Here is a 15962-nt window from a genome sequence, read left to right on the forward strand (position 1 = left end):
TTGTGCTTCATTGTATTTCAATTTTTGGGATATTACTATTCTTTGGATGGTGACATTAATTTATCAAAATATTTTTAAACGATTAATTAAAATTGAAAATTTGATACAAAATAAAAAGATTAGCAGCTTAAAAGTTGGATATTAAATTATGTGACTTATTAAACAGAAAATTGAAAAGTTAGAAACTTTATAATTTAGAAGTTTATTTGAAAAAAAATAGGCCGCGTTTGGTAACTATTTTACCTTTTTATTTTTGTTTTTGAAAATTAAGCATATGGGTATTACTACTTCCAAATTTCTTTCTTTGTTATTTACTTTTTAACAATGATTTAAGAAATCAAATCAAATTTTGAGAATTAAAAAGTAGTTCTAAAAAAGTTATTTTTATTTTCGGAGTTTAGCTAATAATTCAATCATTGTATTTAAAAAATACGCAAATCGTAATAAGAAATGTGGATTAAATAGACTTATTTAAAAAACAAAAATAAAAATCCAAATGGTTACCAAAAGGGGTCTTAGTAATTAAATTAAATTACAAGTTTAGTGCATAAATATTGAGATTTGTGTCTATTTAGTTCCTTAAAAAATTACTGGATATATTTATTATAAATTTAAATTATATTTTTAATAGAATTCAAACATAATGTTGTTTCTAGTAAGATCGTGATTTTTTAAAAAAAAAATTAAATTTATGAATTAAATTTATAATTTAACGTAGAAAGAGTTTAAAAAAAAAGAAAAAAAATTAAAAAATATCAAATGAATTTAAACTGTAAACTAATAATTATATCAAACTTGCGTAAATATATTGGTGTCGTTTAGAAAATCTTCCCGTTGAACTTAGGTATGATTTTCAAAGTTACTCTAAGGAAATATCGATTGATTTGGATTTTTCACTCGAGATTGAAATTAGAATTACACTTACAGCCCAAATGCCAGAATAGGCAAAGTCATGGTTTCACTTCCACAAGCTTCGCAAAACTAAAACTGAGTACTTGAACTTTAGAGGAGCTTTGAGAGTGAGAACTATGGCGTCGGTAGGAGGAGCTGCCGGTGGAGGCGTTGAGTGGCATGTCAGGCCTCCAAACCCTAAGAACCCGATTGTTTTCTTCGACGTCACCATTGGCACTATCCCTGCCGGTCGTATCAAGATGGAGCTATTCGCCGATATTGCTCCAAAAACCGCCGAGAATTTTCGGTATTCTCACTGCTTTGCTTTGCTTCTTCTTCTTTTTCGTTCTTTGAATTTGTTTACGATTGCTGCGAAGCGATGCGACTTGTTTACTAGTCGAAAAGCCTTTTTTTTTTTTTCCTTTCCTTCTTGGGGAGGGGGGGAGGGGTCGCTGAAGTTTTAGCTTTGTTATGGAATAATGAGTTTGCGTTAGCAGGAAGTTGGAGTTATTGTCAAAGTCTTGATATAATTAAATTTACTAAAATCATCAACTGACTTAATATGGAATAAGAATAGGAGTTCTTGGGTTGGTGTTCGAACTCTCATTTTCTTCTCAGTTAATATTGATTTCTAGGGCCTTCTAAAAATTATCAAGTCTACAACTGGAAAGTGTTAAAGTATTGTCGTCGACTCAACTTTTTGAGTCAACAGGTGATTTAATAGTACTTGTGCTTTATTTCTCCGTTAAATTCCACTTGCTACTCCATTGAGGATTAGGAATTTTTTTTCTTGGTTAAAAGATGGCTGGAAGTATTGTTTTTCTAGGTTGAATTTAATTATATATATATGTATGTATATTATTGCGTGGAGTCATGTAGCTATATGTAATTGTAGCTATCATGTCTCTTCTGGTGAATTTTCTCTGAGTAGTTTTCGCTTGTTTGTACTTATTTCGTTTATTAATAATATGAGTTCATATATTTGGTAGTCAAAGAATCTGGTTTTGATTTCACCTACTTCCTTTAAAAACTAAATTTTTTGGCATTATTTTCCCCATCTCGTTCCATCCCCTAATTCCGATGACTTTGTCTCTGACAGGCAGTTCTGCACTGGAGAATACAGGCAAGTAAAACTTTAACCAGAATTGAACAAGTATTTCTCTATTGGACTTATGGTAGAATTTTTGTGTAGCTTAAGTGTGAGGAAGTCATTAAATAAATAGGTAGGCTTTTTAGTATAATCTTGTTAGGAAGAATCATGCAAGTGATGCAATAGAACTTCTATTGATCTTTTATATTCATCTTCTAATGCTTATATCTGTTTTACAACCATGTATATTTTCTCATTGTCAGCCTATATTTTAAAATAGTTTATTAGACTAGTGTCAACTCAATCACGGATTTGTGAAGAATTTGATGACTTAATTACTTAAATTCTTGTTTCTTAAATTCGTAGAATTGTGCTTCTTTTTCTCATTAAAAAGGCATCAAGCTGGTGACATGTAAATATTGTCAGCATACAAAAGATGCTATGAGGTTTGTTCTCAAAGAAAAACTTTTCAACTGGTTAAAGTTCAAAGTTAAAATAATCAGGAAACCTCAACTTACAAGGTATAGAGTTGAGATCCGAAAGGGGGTTTGGGGTTAGCTTTGAACCCCTTCGTCTACCCCTTAGGACTACTAAAATTACACTTTTTTCCCCACAAACTTTTTTGAGTATAATGTCTCTTATAGTATATTAATTTATTGTTGAAGCGAACTTAGAAGGTGAAAGGTAGCCTTTAGCCTTAAGGCTTCTTCAATCCAAGTTTTTTTCATGTTTGGTAAACTTATTTCAACTTTTGGTCTCGATTGACAGGAAAGCTGGATTACCTGTTGGTTATAAGGGGTGCCAATTCCATAGAGTAATCAAGGATTTCATGATTCAAGCTGGTGACTTTGTGAAGGTAATAATCGAGTCTATTGGCTTGTTTTTTTTGGCATTCTAGGTGTTAACTACATATCTGCATTAGGCATTGATTATTATGTGCTGATGAGAACTCTAAGCAGCATCTATATCCTCATATTTAGTATTCCATGTTCTCTTTCTGTAAACTGCAATGGGAGCAGGAACATAGTTCTTAGAGATTCCCTATCTTGAAAGGCAAAGTGATCAAATCAACCATTTGCAGTTATGTTTCTCCTGCCGTATTTTACATTAGATGAAACTCTTCCATTATTAATGATTATTGATACATTACAGTTTCATAATTGATGTTGACCTTCAGGCATAAGAGTTGTATTTGGTTTTTCTTAGTTTCTTTTGGGACTACTGGATTATTTTGTTGTGCTCATTAGGTAGTCTTCAGGCATAAATTCAATTTCTGTTATTTCAAAAATTTACTTTCAATGTTAGCATAGTTCCTTCTCTTTCCTTATGTCATTGAAACATATCAACTTAGTCATCTTCTTTTGTTCTAAGAAAATCCGTGACTTTTTGCATCGCTTTGTTGCTTACTTCTCATACTGCCTTTCCCCTTATCACATCTATAAGCATTTTATGGTCTCTTTGTTTTGCAGGGTGATGGCAGTGGATGTGTTTCTATTTATGGACATAAATTTGAGGATGAAAATTTTGTTGCTAAACACACTGGACCTGGTTTATTGTCAATGGTATGCTTTCCTGTTGAAATGAGATTTAATGCTTCATTTATGTCAGTGCAATTTGGCATACGTTGTTTAACTTTATCCTCAGTAATATTTGTTTAATTTCATAAATGCACGCACGAATGGTAATATCTTCAGCTAATGTAGAGACCTTCTGCCATCATAATAACATTAAGTCTCTAGATAGGAAACTTTTGGCAAGATGGAAGGTTTACTCTTCCTCCGTTTTTGCACTAGTATATTGACTTGATACAGTGTTTCTTTATATTGAGTTCTTTGGTGGAAAATTATACTCAGCTAGTGGGAAAAGGTTTGATGATATTAGATTAATCAACCACCATGTTTGTTTGTCACAATAACTGATCTGCAATTGCAGCTTTGCTAATATTATAAACTATTGTCTCAGGAATGTCACATTTCACTAATTTTTATGTAGTGTGAATACACACAACTTGTACTTTTATGAACCACTTGCAATGTGTTATTGATGATTGCCTACTTCTTCTTCAGGCAAATAGTGGGCCTGGCACAAATGGATGTCAGGTACTCCAACAACTTCCTCTCTCTCTCTCTCTCATTGTTGTACCCTTCATGAGGACTTTATACATAACAATTCGACTATTCTTATTAATGTTAATTGGATGGTGTTCCGAGAAACTGCTAGTACCTGGGTTGGCATGGAAATCTAATCCCTCCTTTGATATATCCCTTTGGAATAATGTTTATTTTCCAAAGAATTTTAAATTTTTAACTACAATATGTTCTCATGATTCTGGACCTCTATGTGTTGTTCAGAGTTATTTAGATGAGATATGAATCAAACCTCCGCTCCCACATAATTTCTAAGTCTTTCTGATTTCCCTTTTTATATCAGTACTAGATAACAACCACATGTTATGAAGCATAGACACGGATACAAATACCAGAAACAGAAACGATTAGATACAGTGATACGTCAATTTCTAAAAAACTAAGATATTGAAACGTTAAAGATACGTTTTCTTTTTTTAAGAAAAATCTAAGATATAGATAAATTTAGCATACAAGTTAATGAAAATAGTATAAAATACAATTCAAACACTAAAATACAATACAAAAAACATCTAAGATGATGAAGTAAAATAGTCAATAAAATGCAATAAAAAAGTGACTTATATTGATCAGAGAAGAAGAAGAAGATTAGAGGGAGAAATATGAAGATAAACGAAGAACTTCGTTGAATTGTTGAAGATATTTAAGTGGGTTATATTTTAGAAGTCTTTGTGGGGACTCAAATGTGAAGATGAAAATTAGATGATATTCTAGGGTTTGGTCTTTTATTTATTTATTTATTTTTAGTTTTGTACTCAAGTAGTGAGCTTTTTAAATAGACTGCCTAGTTTTGGTTGGGAAAGATTAGATGAGTTGCTCATCCTTTTTCTTTATAAAAGGTAAGCATAAAAATAGATATGTCAAATCGCATGTCAGATACGTATCTCGAAAGTATCTGAAAGTATCGGTATCCGATATGCGTCTGATATAAATTCTTTACCTCACATGAAGTATATGTGTTTCATAGGTCCACATGTGCTTTCTGGCCATTCTGATAAGAGGGCTAATATGGATTTAGAAGTTGGAACAATTAGCTGTATTTCAATAATCACAGATGGTGAATACTATCTTGGATGTTATTACAATTGTAGTGTGATGGGTGGTCGATGTGATTTGTTCTGGTGGGCTATTAACTCTTTTAAAGCTGCATTTACATCATTGGGAATGGTATTGTATTTTGTTCTTACATTGATTACCTTTTGCAACAGTTCTTCATTACTTGTGCCAAATGCGATTGGCTTGATAACAAGCACGTGGTCTTTGGGGTATGCTTCAAGTCCTTCAACTTTTTGTAGTATATTTTAGTGGCAATATATTTGTTACTAAAAACATAAGACCGTCTGGTTTAAGAGAATCATATCTTATCCTGGGTTGATCCCTTGGAACGATTCATTGGAGAGAAGCATCTCATTAGTCATTATTGTGATTTTGAATTTAACGAGATGTGTCCCTAGAATGGAAGGTTTCAAGCACTACCATAATCATCCACTATAAAGTACATGTTGCCACAAAGGTGACAATGGGAATTTTGTTTTTGAGTACGTTCACTCCCATTGACTGATTGCCAATTACCGTATGCTAATTTATGCTTAAAGGAATCGGAATTGAGACTTGTGCATTGATCTCACTTTGATGCACCAAATTTCCGTTGATCCCTTTCTTGGAAATCTGTAAATCAAATGATTCCTTGGAATTTCAACTTAGGACGTTTCTATGTACATCAAAAGTGAAGAAGCATTGTGAACGCTAGCCTGGTTTTAATTTATCAGATGATTAATGATCAATGGAACAGTACATGCATATTTTGTGTTGCCTTCCATTTCTATGTTTTGATATGCTTGTGTTCCCTATCTTCATTCATAGTTGTTCCTGTCATTCAATTTTCTTTGAACGTAATTAGTCCCTTATGCTCTGCTTCTTTTAATTTTTGTTTATACTTTATATAAGACACCAGTGACTAGACCTCCTGCTTCATTTTGTAGTCCAGGCAGGAATTCTTCAATCAGTATTTTTCGATTTTTACTTTCCGCTTCCTAGCACAGTAGTCTGAGATGAAATGTAGTTTAATCATCCTTTGGTGATATTCTTGCAGAGGGTGCTGGGTGACGGCCTTTTGGTTGTCAGGAAGATTGAAAATGTAGCTACTGGCCCTAATAACCGACCGAAGCTGGCCTGTGTCATCGCCGAATGTGGTGAAATGTAAATTTAATACTTGGGTTGCAAACTTCTAACGGGGTTATCCAAAACATATTTCTCTAATTGTTTTAGAGTTTGCATTCACTATCACAAAAATAGGTCATCATTTTCAAGGATGTGAATCTGTTTAATACTTCTTTCTTGGCGCAATAGTTTAGCAAAATTGGCAGTGTCATCTTTGCTTGGTGGACATGATCCTCAGATTCAAGACATCGAGCCCCATTCTGATGAGGAGGTTGGGAGCTATTATATTTAATCAAATACGCACCCCGTGAGCTTTATTTAGTTGCAATTTGCCCAAGAATGGACCATACAACTTGAAGTAGACTCATGTCTGCTTAGACATATAAATGTTCTTCCAATTGAACTTCATCGTTTGACATGTTCATGACATGATCGATGACCCTTCCATTCTTGTTATTGCATTGGTTTGAAGAATTATGGGGAAGAAAAGGAAATTATTTTAAATGACAGAACTAAAAATATTTACAACTAACTTATCACAATTTATCACAAATATATTGTGATATTTTACTATTAGATGTAAATATTTTGGTTCATTTTTTTATATTTGAAAACAACCGGAAAGAAACGTACATATCATATTCTATTACTAAAGAACATAACATGTCCGATTTCACCGGGAAGGTTTCTTTTGGGCTTTTATTGTAAAACTAGAAAAACGGTTTATTTGGATGAAGATTAAAGGCTGATGGCCATGTTTTTTCTTTCTTTCTTTCTCCTTCGTTTCAAAATTTAAACTTGTGTGTTTATGCTTGTGGTTTTAGTATATTGGATGCATTTGTTAAAGGAAAAAAAAACTAGGAAAATTGTTTTGAATGGCAAAATTATTGTAAATATTTTCAAATATAGCAAAATCTCATCGTCTATTTGCATCTATCATTGTCTATCATTGATAAACAATAATATTTGCTATATTTATAAATAAGTTTCATTTTTCTATATTTGAAAAATATCAAGAAACTAGTTTTTAAAAATATTTAGAATTTTTTTTAGAGTAAATGTTTTTGTTCATAGGTCGAATCATGTCTAACAAGGTTCAATTTCTCCTAATACACTGTTCCATTGAGGTGTACTAGGTGCCAGGAGTTGGGATACAATTTCATGTTTCATCAAAATAGTCTTGAAATTTTAAATCCATATATTCTTCACCTTGATCAGATCGAAGTGTCTTTATTGTTTTACTGTTTTACTTAATACATTTTCAACTTCAACCTTGTACTCTTTGAACTTTTCAAGGGCTTCAGACTTACGTGGCATTAAGTAAACATACTCGTACCTTGAATAATATCTATGAAGGTGATGAAATATTCAAATCTCCTCTTGCTTTAACATTTATAGGACCACAAAGGTCTAAATGTGCAAGTTTTAAGGGTTATTTGGTTATGTGACATTTTCTAGTAAAAGGCCTCTTAGTCATTTTGCCTGAATTTTCTTTTAACTCACTTAGAAGTCTATTCTTAACTAATCTTTCAATCATATTGAGATTAATATGACTTAATTTTAGGTGCCAAAGTTTTAGGAGAAGCTTTTTGTCTTTTTCTTTGAGTTACAACAGTTCTAAACATTTCAGTATTAAGAAGGGTCTTAGTTGCTAACGGTCTTAGCACATAAAGGTTACTCTCTAAGTTTACGGAACAAATTTCAACACAATTTTTGTAAATAAACGTTTTATTCAATAAAATTTAAAGTATATGATTGTTCTAACAAACTTCACAAAAATCAATTTTCTTTTTAAGTCAAGAACTACATATACATTGCCTAATAAAAAATATGATTTCTTTAAAGGCAAACGGAGTCCTCCTACTGCCATAACTAAGACAACGTGTCTAGTTTCAACTCGCATTGTCATCTCGCTAGTCTCTAGCTGGCGCCAGGAACTAATTCCCTGAAATAAAGAACAAACATGGTTAGTGACATTTGAATCAATTATCCAGGTAGAATCACCATTCTCCACTAAACAAGTTTCCAACACGAGTAAATCATATTTACTTTGTTTGACCTTCTTATTTTATGCCAAATATTTGGAACAATTCCTCTTCTAGTATCCCTCCTAGTTGCAATGGAAACAAATTCCCTTTGAGCAGCAACGAGATTAGCTTTCCTTTGACCTCTTTTCTTCTTCTTCCACTTTTTGGTGTCGGAGGAAGAAGGCGCAGGGTTTGTTCCAGAGGTCGAACCTCTGTAGAAGTTTTTGGAGGACGAGACAACATTTGCCTCACCCTTCAGTTCCTTGACTTTCATCAAGGACTGGTAAGTCTGCAGCTCATTGAGCAAAATGGTCAAGTTGTAGTCAAGCTTGTTCATGACAGCGTTGCTACGGAACTGAAGGAAACTTTCAAGTAAAGTTTTCAAAATGAAGCTAACCTGACTGACTTCATCGATGACAAACCCGTTCATCTTAGCTATATTAAAGTGGACCATCATGTTTAGAACATGTTCACAAACTGATGTCCCTTGTTTTATTCGGGCATTGAAGATGAACTTGAGAGCGTCATGCTTGAGCTATGTGGACGGTTGTCCAAACATTCCTCTCAAGGACTCCATGATCTCATAGGTCATGAGCATAAGCTCACACTTTTTGACCAAAAATTCAGACAAGCTAGTCAAGATATACGCTCGGGGCTTTTCATTCATCTTGACCTATCACTCATATGCCTCCCGAATATTTCGTGCTATATTGGCAGTTGGGACTTGAGGACACACCTCATCCAGGACGAATTACAAGTCATTGATAATGAATACAGTATTAATAATGTTTTTTTAGCTCGTATAGTTATCATCGTTTAACTTATCAATGGAAAGTAGGTTTAAAGTAGCGGTCATCATAATGAAATTGTTGAAACCATACAATTTATTTATATTAGTTATTAAATGCATTACCCAATTGAACATCCAATCAATTTAGTAAAAAATCTAGTGTACCCTATGTGACATCTATTTTGTAATGATACTTCAGTGGGCCAGGGTAAAAGCCACTGTAGAATGATCAGTTATCCTTTCACTAAATCGAGACAATATCAACTAATAATTAAATCAGAATAACTCTTATTCCTATAATTATTAGTCACCATTATTTAATCTAAAAATTGTTAACTTACTTAACATCTTCTTGTAAGTGTAACCCTTCATTTTAGATTATAGAGTTCCACCTCAATGAGCCAACCGTAGGAAAAAATTGATTGGGACAAAAATTAAAGCAATCTTGTCCATTTCTGGTGTTTGAGTAAAAATTCATGCAAACACCATCCGTAGGGGGACACAAGCAAAGGTGTCTCGAGGTCGAGTATGAAAGTTTAAAACAAACTAATGAAGAAGATCGTGGAATGTGTTGACATATGTCCCTCTTACTATGGATACTTTCTCCATTCACCTTGTTATTAACCTATGCAAACACCACCCATAGAGGGACACAAGCAAAGGTGCCTCGAGGTCAAACATAGACCTCATGATGTGAATTATATAGGAGAAACGTGAAAAGAAATTGAAGTATCATATAGAATATTTTCCTCCATTGAGTATTCTACCTAGGGTTGATTAACTTAGGAAAATTCGTCAAATAATTTTCTATTATGTGTTTTTTAACTTTGCCCAAAATAACATTTACGTTGGATAGTTTAACAATGTTGACTATTGTTCATTAAACACTTTAACAAACTTTAAATATTCATTTCATGCTTGTAACAAAACTATCTAATTCACCTTCCAGGTTAGTTCTCATGAAGAGGTATTTCGTTTTCATCAGCTTAATACCCCAGCCTAGATAGAATTATCCTAAGACAAAGGTCTCTTATAAATACATTTGTTATACATTTAATCTTTTATTCAAAGTCAATTTAATTCTATTAAATTGAATTAAAAGATAAAACCTATTTCGATTCGAATTAGAAATTTATTAAACTATTTAAAAAAAAAATTAACCAATGTTAGCATGCAACTCTTTATTATAGATTTTATTTCTAATTTTATTTAACTTATAACTATTATAAAGATTAAATAAAACAATTAAAACCTATACATGCATTTGATGACATATTTTAAAAATTATAACAATTATAGTTTACTAAAGTGGTGTCATGCATCATGCAATTGAAAGGATTGAATCCCAAGCAAAAGTGCATGAATGGCGTACGAATTTAATTTCAATTTGAGATACAATCAGAAAATATAGAGAAGAATTAAAATACACGATACATTTACTCAAGATTCAGCATGCTAGAGAGGAGAAGAGAAAGAAATTCTAGTTACCCTTGTAGAATACACAATCTTCTCGAATCCTCTCCCGGTCTCACGAATGGCAACGTTCCCAGCCTTACCTCCATGAACGCAACAATGGCAGCAACAAAAAAGACACCACCATAAGGACTTCCTCGTTATTCTCTAGGACGAGAATCATTGCGGAGTTATGGGCTTACTATGATTAATTTGTGGAGAAGGGAACATATGATTTTTGTAAGAGAAATTACTTGGGAATTTTTCAGAGAGCTTTTCCCAAGGGAAGTCACACATATGAATCAAGAGGAGGAAGAAGAAGATAATCTCTCCTTTGTAAAAAGGTTGTAGGTTATTGTTGGGAGATAAAAAAGAGGAAGTTATACAAAAGTAACTTCCTTTATAATCATTTAAAAAACAAAAGAAATAAATAATATTTTGAATATTAAATAAAAATATATCATAACTAACTTTATTATATATTAATAAAACTATATGTTATATTACATATAACATATAACCTATGTTATATCACATATAATATAACCTATAGTTTATTGATCTCTCATATAACCTATAGAATGAATATGAATCACATTCAAATATTTTTTCTCCCATTAAATTATAATGTATCATATACATTATATCTTATATGAATCAAATTCATATTATAATATTTGATTCATATTCAAATATTTATTTCTCTCATTAAAAATTTATATTATAATGTATTGTATACATTATATTAATTATATCTCACATATATATACATATATCACATACATTACATTAATATATCTTATAAAATACATTCCATTTAATTAATTTGAACAATTCAAATTAATCTAAAATTAATTCTATTTTCATTAATCCTAATTGAGTTAACGAGGGGACCTTATGAACCTATAGATTGAAGCTTCAATGATACTTGATTAATTAATTAAACTCATTAATTAAATTAATCATTCTTTTGTTAACTAACGGTCACTCCACTAAAGACCGACAACTGCACTCTTCACACTACAGATATATTTCTGTGTCCATTGAATATAACCAATCAACAATGCGTTGACCCTTCACAAATTGCTCGTAAGTACAGTTAGGCCAAAATTACCATTTTGCCTCTATAGTTACATCTAACATTTTAAGTATCGTTGATCCTTCTAATGAACAATTAGTTATAGTCAAACTATAACTAAACCCCTCTCGGGCTAATGAGAGGGTGAGGTCTCATTGTCCAAGACCTAGAATCAACTACTAAAGGAACAATTTCTCTACTTGCCCTACTAATAAGGAATGAGTGAATTTCTTCTTGTGTAGCTACGTTCCCAACTCCCCAATCAAATGAATCCTCAAAATGGTAGACATATTGAAGCGGTGAATCTGGCCACTCTCACCCCATGCAAATCAAAGGACCACCCTCATAGGCAGGAGTTCATAACTCACTCAGGATTCAAGTCAAGTCACCTATGGTTGTTCTGATGAAATGCAAGTCTCTTCTAGAAACGATGTTATAAAGAGAGACTATTGATTTCGTGGTCTGATCTTATACAAACTCTTTGTATAGGATACCTCCACTCACGTGTCTCCACATGAATGATCAATATTAGATCATTTGTAATACTTTACAATACTTGTAATAACTACAAAGTAGGTCGTATCCGTAGTATCACTAGGATAAGGTACCCAACCTTATTCATCTACTACAGACTGTTTAGGTAATTACCAGTATGATTCACCTTTATGTCTCCACATATATGTTTAAGCTACATAAAATAACATAGGATCTTAGTTATATTGGATTGAGTCATTGCACATAAAATAAAAAAATAATTTATTTACAACAATTTGTTTACAGAGGTTTACAAGCAACAAGAATACAAGAGATTTAGGACACCAATCCCAACAATCTCCCACTTGTCCTAAAGCTAGTGGAGAGGAGTACAATACAAATAAAGTACAAAATACAATAAACTAGGGCATACACTATACCTTAGTAACATCTCCCACTTGGCCTAGATAATATGCCGCATAACCCGTAGACCCAAACTTATTAGATGACCCTTGAATACTTTAGCTGTGAGAGCCTTCGTAAACGGATCAACAATGTTGTAATCCAAAGCAATCTTCATGACAATCATGTCACCTCGTTGCACAATCTTCGGAATCAAGTGATATTTCCTCTCGATGTGTTTGCCTCTCTTATGACTCTTAGGTTCCTTAGAATTTTCCATAGCACTACTATTATCACAAGAAAATGTTATGGACAAAGACATACTTGGAACGACTTCAAATCATTAAGGAACTTCCTTAGCTAAACAGCCTCTTTAGCAGCTTTACAAGTAGCTACATATTTAGCTTCTATAGTGGAGTCCGTGATGCATCCTTGCTTAATGCTTCGCCAGACTATAGCTCCTCCATTCAGAGTAAACATTGACCCTGATATGGATTTCCTATAATCTCGATCAGTTTGAAAGTCGGAGTCTATGTATCCTATAAAGATCAAATCCTTAGCTCCATACACAAGCATAAAATCTCTCGTTCTTCGTAGATACTTGAGAATTTTTTTGGCTGTTGTCCAATGATCTAACCTAGATTGGATTGATATCTACTAACAATCCCTATTACATTGCAAATGTCAGGTCTGATACATAACATTGCATACATAAGGTTGCCAATAGCCAACGCACAAAGAATTCGTCTCATTGCCTCAACCTCTTGAGGAGTCTTAGGACACTACTCCTTAGACAATACAATTCCATGCTTAAAAGATAATAACCCCTTCTTGGAATTATGCATCGAATATCTAACAAACATCTTGTCAATATACGATGCTTGAGACAAGGCCAATGTTTTGTTCTTACGATCCTTGATATCTGGATCCTTAGAACAAATTGTTCCTCACTCAAATTTTTCATTTGGAATTGGGTGGCTAGCCATTTATTTATATCTGTTAGTAAGCCTACATCATTCCTAATTAATAGGATATCATCCACATACAATACAAGGAAAACTACTAAACTGTTGATGATTTTCTTGTAAACACAAGGCTCATTAACATTCTGATCAAAGCCAATAAGATTTGATCACAGTATTTTCCAAGATTGAGATGCTTGTTTCAGTCCATAAATGGACCAATTAAGCTTGGAAACCTTTTGCTCTTGACCTTGCTCAATGAATCCCTCTGGTTGATTCATGTAGATGGTCTCTTCAAGACTACCATTTAAAAAGGCAATTTTGATGTCCATTTGCCATATCTCATAGTCATAATATGTGATTATGAACAAGGGAATTCTTATATACTTTAACATGACAACGGGTGAGAAAGTTTCTTCATAGTTCACTCCCTCAACCTAAGTAAATCTCTTTGCCACTAGTCTAGCTTTAAAGGTCTATACCTTTCCTTCTACACCCATTTTTCTCTTAAAGATCCACTTGCAACCTATAGGTTTTACCCCATTAGGTTGATCTACAAGCTCCCAAACAAAATTGAAGTACATAGACTCCATTTCTTGATTCATGGCTTTAACTAATTCATCCTTGTCAACATCTTCCATTGTTTGCTTGTAAGACAATGGATCCTCAACTCTATAATTAGATATGATGTCTTGGGCTTCTGTTAAACCCATGTAGCGAACAGGTGGCTTCATAACCCTCCTATTACGTCGAGGCAACCTCAACTCTTAAAATGGATGTACTTGACGAGATGAACCAACATCAACAACCTTTGTTGATGTACTAGCCTCTTCAACAACTCTTGTTGAAATCTCAGTAGGATCATTATAAATCTCACTTAAGACTATTTTGCTTCGTGGTTTGTGGTCCCTCATGTGGTCTTCTTCCAAAAAGGTAGCATTTGTCGACATAAACATTTTGTTCTCATTTGGATCAAAGAAGTACCTACCTCTCGTCTCCTTGGGGTAGCCTACAAATAGGTATACTCTCGAACAAGGTTCCAAATTTTTGTGATTTGTCATGAGCATATGAGCTAGACATCCCCAAACCTTGAAGTGGCATAAACTACCTTTACGATGTCTTCATAGTTCAAAAGATGTTTCAGAAACACTCTTTGAGGGCACGTTGTTCAAGATATAAACAGCAATCTCCACTGTATATCCCCAGAATGAGTCAGGAGGTTGAGCATAGCTCATCATAGACCAAACTATGTCTAACAGGGTTCTATTTCTCCTTTTTGATACATCATTCTACTGAGGTGTATTGGGAGCTGAGAGATGGGATGTAATTCCATGTTCTATCAAATAGTTCTGAAATCTTAAGTCCATATATTCTCCACCACGATCAGATTGTAATGTTTTTATCTTTTTACCTAACAAGCTTTCAAACTCAATCTTATACTCCTTGAACTCTTCAAGTGCTTTAGACTTATGTTGCATTAGGTAAAGGTACTCGTATCTTGAGTAATCATTTATGAAAGAGATGAAATATTCATACTTTTCTCTTGCTTTTACATTCATCGGACCATAGAGCTTTAAATGTACAAGCTCCAAGACTTCTTTGGCTCTATAACCTTTTCTAGTAAAAGGCCATTTTGTCATCTTGCCTTCAAGGATGACTCACATATAGGTAAAGAGTTTTCTTCTAAACCATTTAGAAGTCTACTTTTAACCAATCTTTCAATCCTATTGAGATTAATGTGACATAACCTTAGATGCCAAAGGTGGGATTTTTTTTTAGGAGAAACTCTTGGTCTTTTAGTAGTTGTTATCATTCTGAACATTTTAGTATTTAGAACTACCTTTGTAACTAACAACCTTAATACATATAAGTTACTTTTTATTGAAGCAAAACCTATCTCCATTTTGTTCTTAAAAATAAACACTTTATTTTCAGAGAAGGAAAGAGAATACTTTTGTTCAATCAAATAAGAAACAGACATTAAGTTCTCTTGATATTAGGAACTACATATACGTCATCTAATAACATATATTGTTACTTGTCTAAAAATAACTTGAGTCTGCCTACAGTAACATCTGAAACGGCTTCATCAGTACCAACTCGAAGAATCATCTCTCCAGCTTCCAACTGTCTCCAAGAATTAAATCTCTGATAGGAAGAACATACGTGATTAATAGCCCCTGAATTGACTATCCAGAACCATTATTCTCGACTAAGCACGTCTTCAGGACAAGTAAATCAGATTTACTGTCATTGGATTTCTTCCTTTTCCGAAGAGTAGTGGGGTTAACTTGATACCCTTCATCATAAACTCCAAGTTTTATCCCAGAAGACGAACCTCTTTGATAAACTTCACTAGAGTTGACAATATTTGACTTTTTTTTACTAGCCTCTTGACATTCAATATGGACTGAAGTTCATTTAGGGAACTGACATTACTAGTTTTGTCAAAATTAACCTCATCCTACTTGAATTGTGAGAACTCTCGC

The 15962-nt window shown here is 33.2% G+C and overlaps 1 protein-coding gene across 1 annotated transcript; it reads left to right on the forward strand.

Moving 5' to 3' along the window:
- Positions 1 to 802: 802 nt before the first annotated feature.
- Positions 803 to 6717, forward strand: LOC120080818 (Cyclophilin-like peptidyl-prolyl cis-trans isomerase family protein). The gene is made up of 7 exons (XM_039035468.2): positions 803 to 1198; positions 1991 to 2014; positions 2750 to 2837; positions 3451 to 3543; positions 4048 to 4080; positions 5337 to 5393; positions 6221 to 6717. Exons 1-7 carry the CDS (start codon positions 1029 to 1031, stop codon positions 6329 to 6331), a joined length of 576 nt encoding a protein of 191 aa, XP_038891396.1. The 5' UTR covers positions 803 to 1028; the 3' UTR covers positions 6332 to 6717.
- The last annotated feature ends 9245 nt before the right edge of the window (positions 6718 to 15962 follow it).

The sequence above is a fragment of the Benincasa hispida genome, chromosome 7 (genome assembly GCF_027475165.1).
Source record: "Benincasa hispida cultivar pf3 chromosome 7, pf3_genome.v1.1, whole genome shotgun sequence".
Classification (NCBI taxonomy): domain Eukaryota; kingdom Viridiplantae; phylum Streptophyta; class Magnoliopsida; order Cucurbitales; family Cucurbitaceae; genus Benincasa; species Benincasa hispida.

What these genes read in the sequence shown, in the direction of transcription:
- LOC120080818 (XM_039035468.2), top strand. Translation starts at nt 1,029, where the DNA reads ATGGCGTCGGTAGGAGGAGCTGCCGGTGGAGGCGTTGAGTGGCATGTC. An exon ending in AAGCTGGTGACTTTGTGAAG is followed by an intron (nt 2,838 to 3,450) that starts GTAATAATCGAG and finishes TTTGTTTTGCAG; the next exon opens with GGTGATGGCAGTGGATGTGT. An exon ending in GACCTGGTTTATTGTCAATG is followed by an intron (nt 3,544 to 4,047) that starts GTATGCTTTCCT and finishes CTTCTTCTTCAG; the next exon opens with GCAAATAGTGGGCCTGGCAC.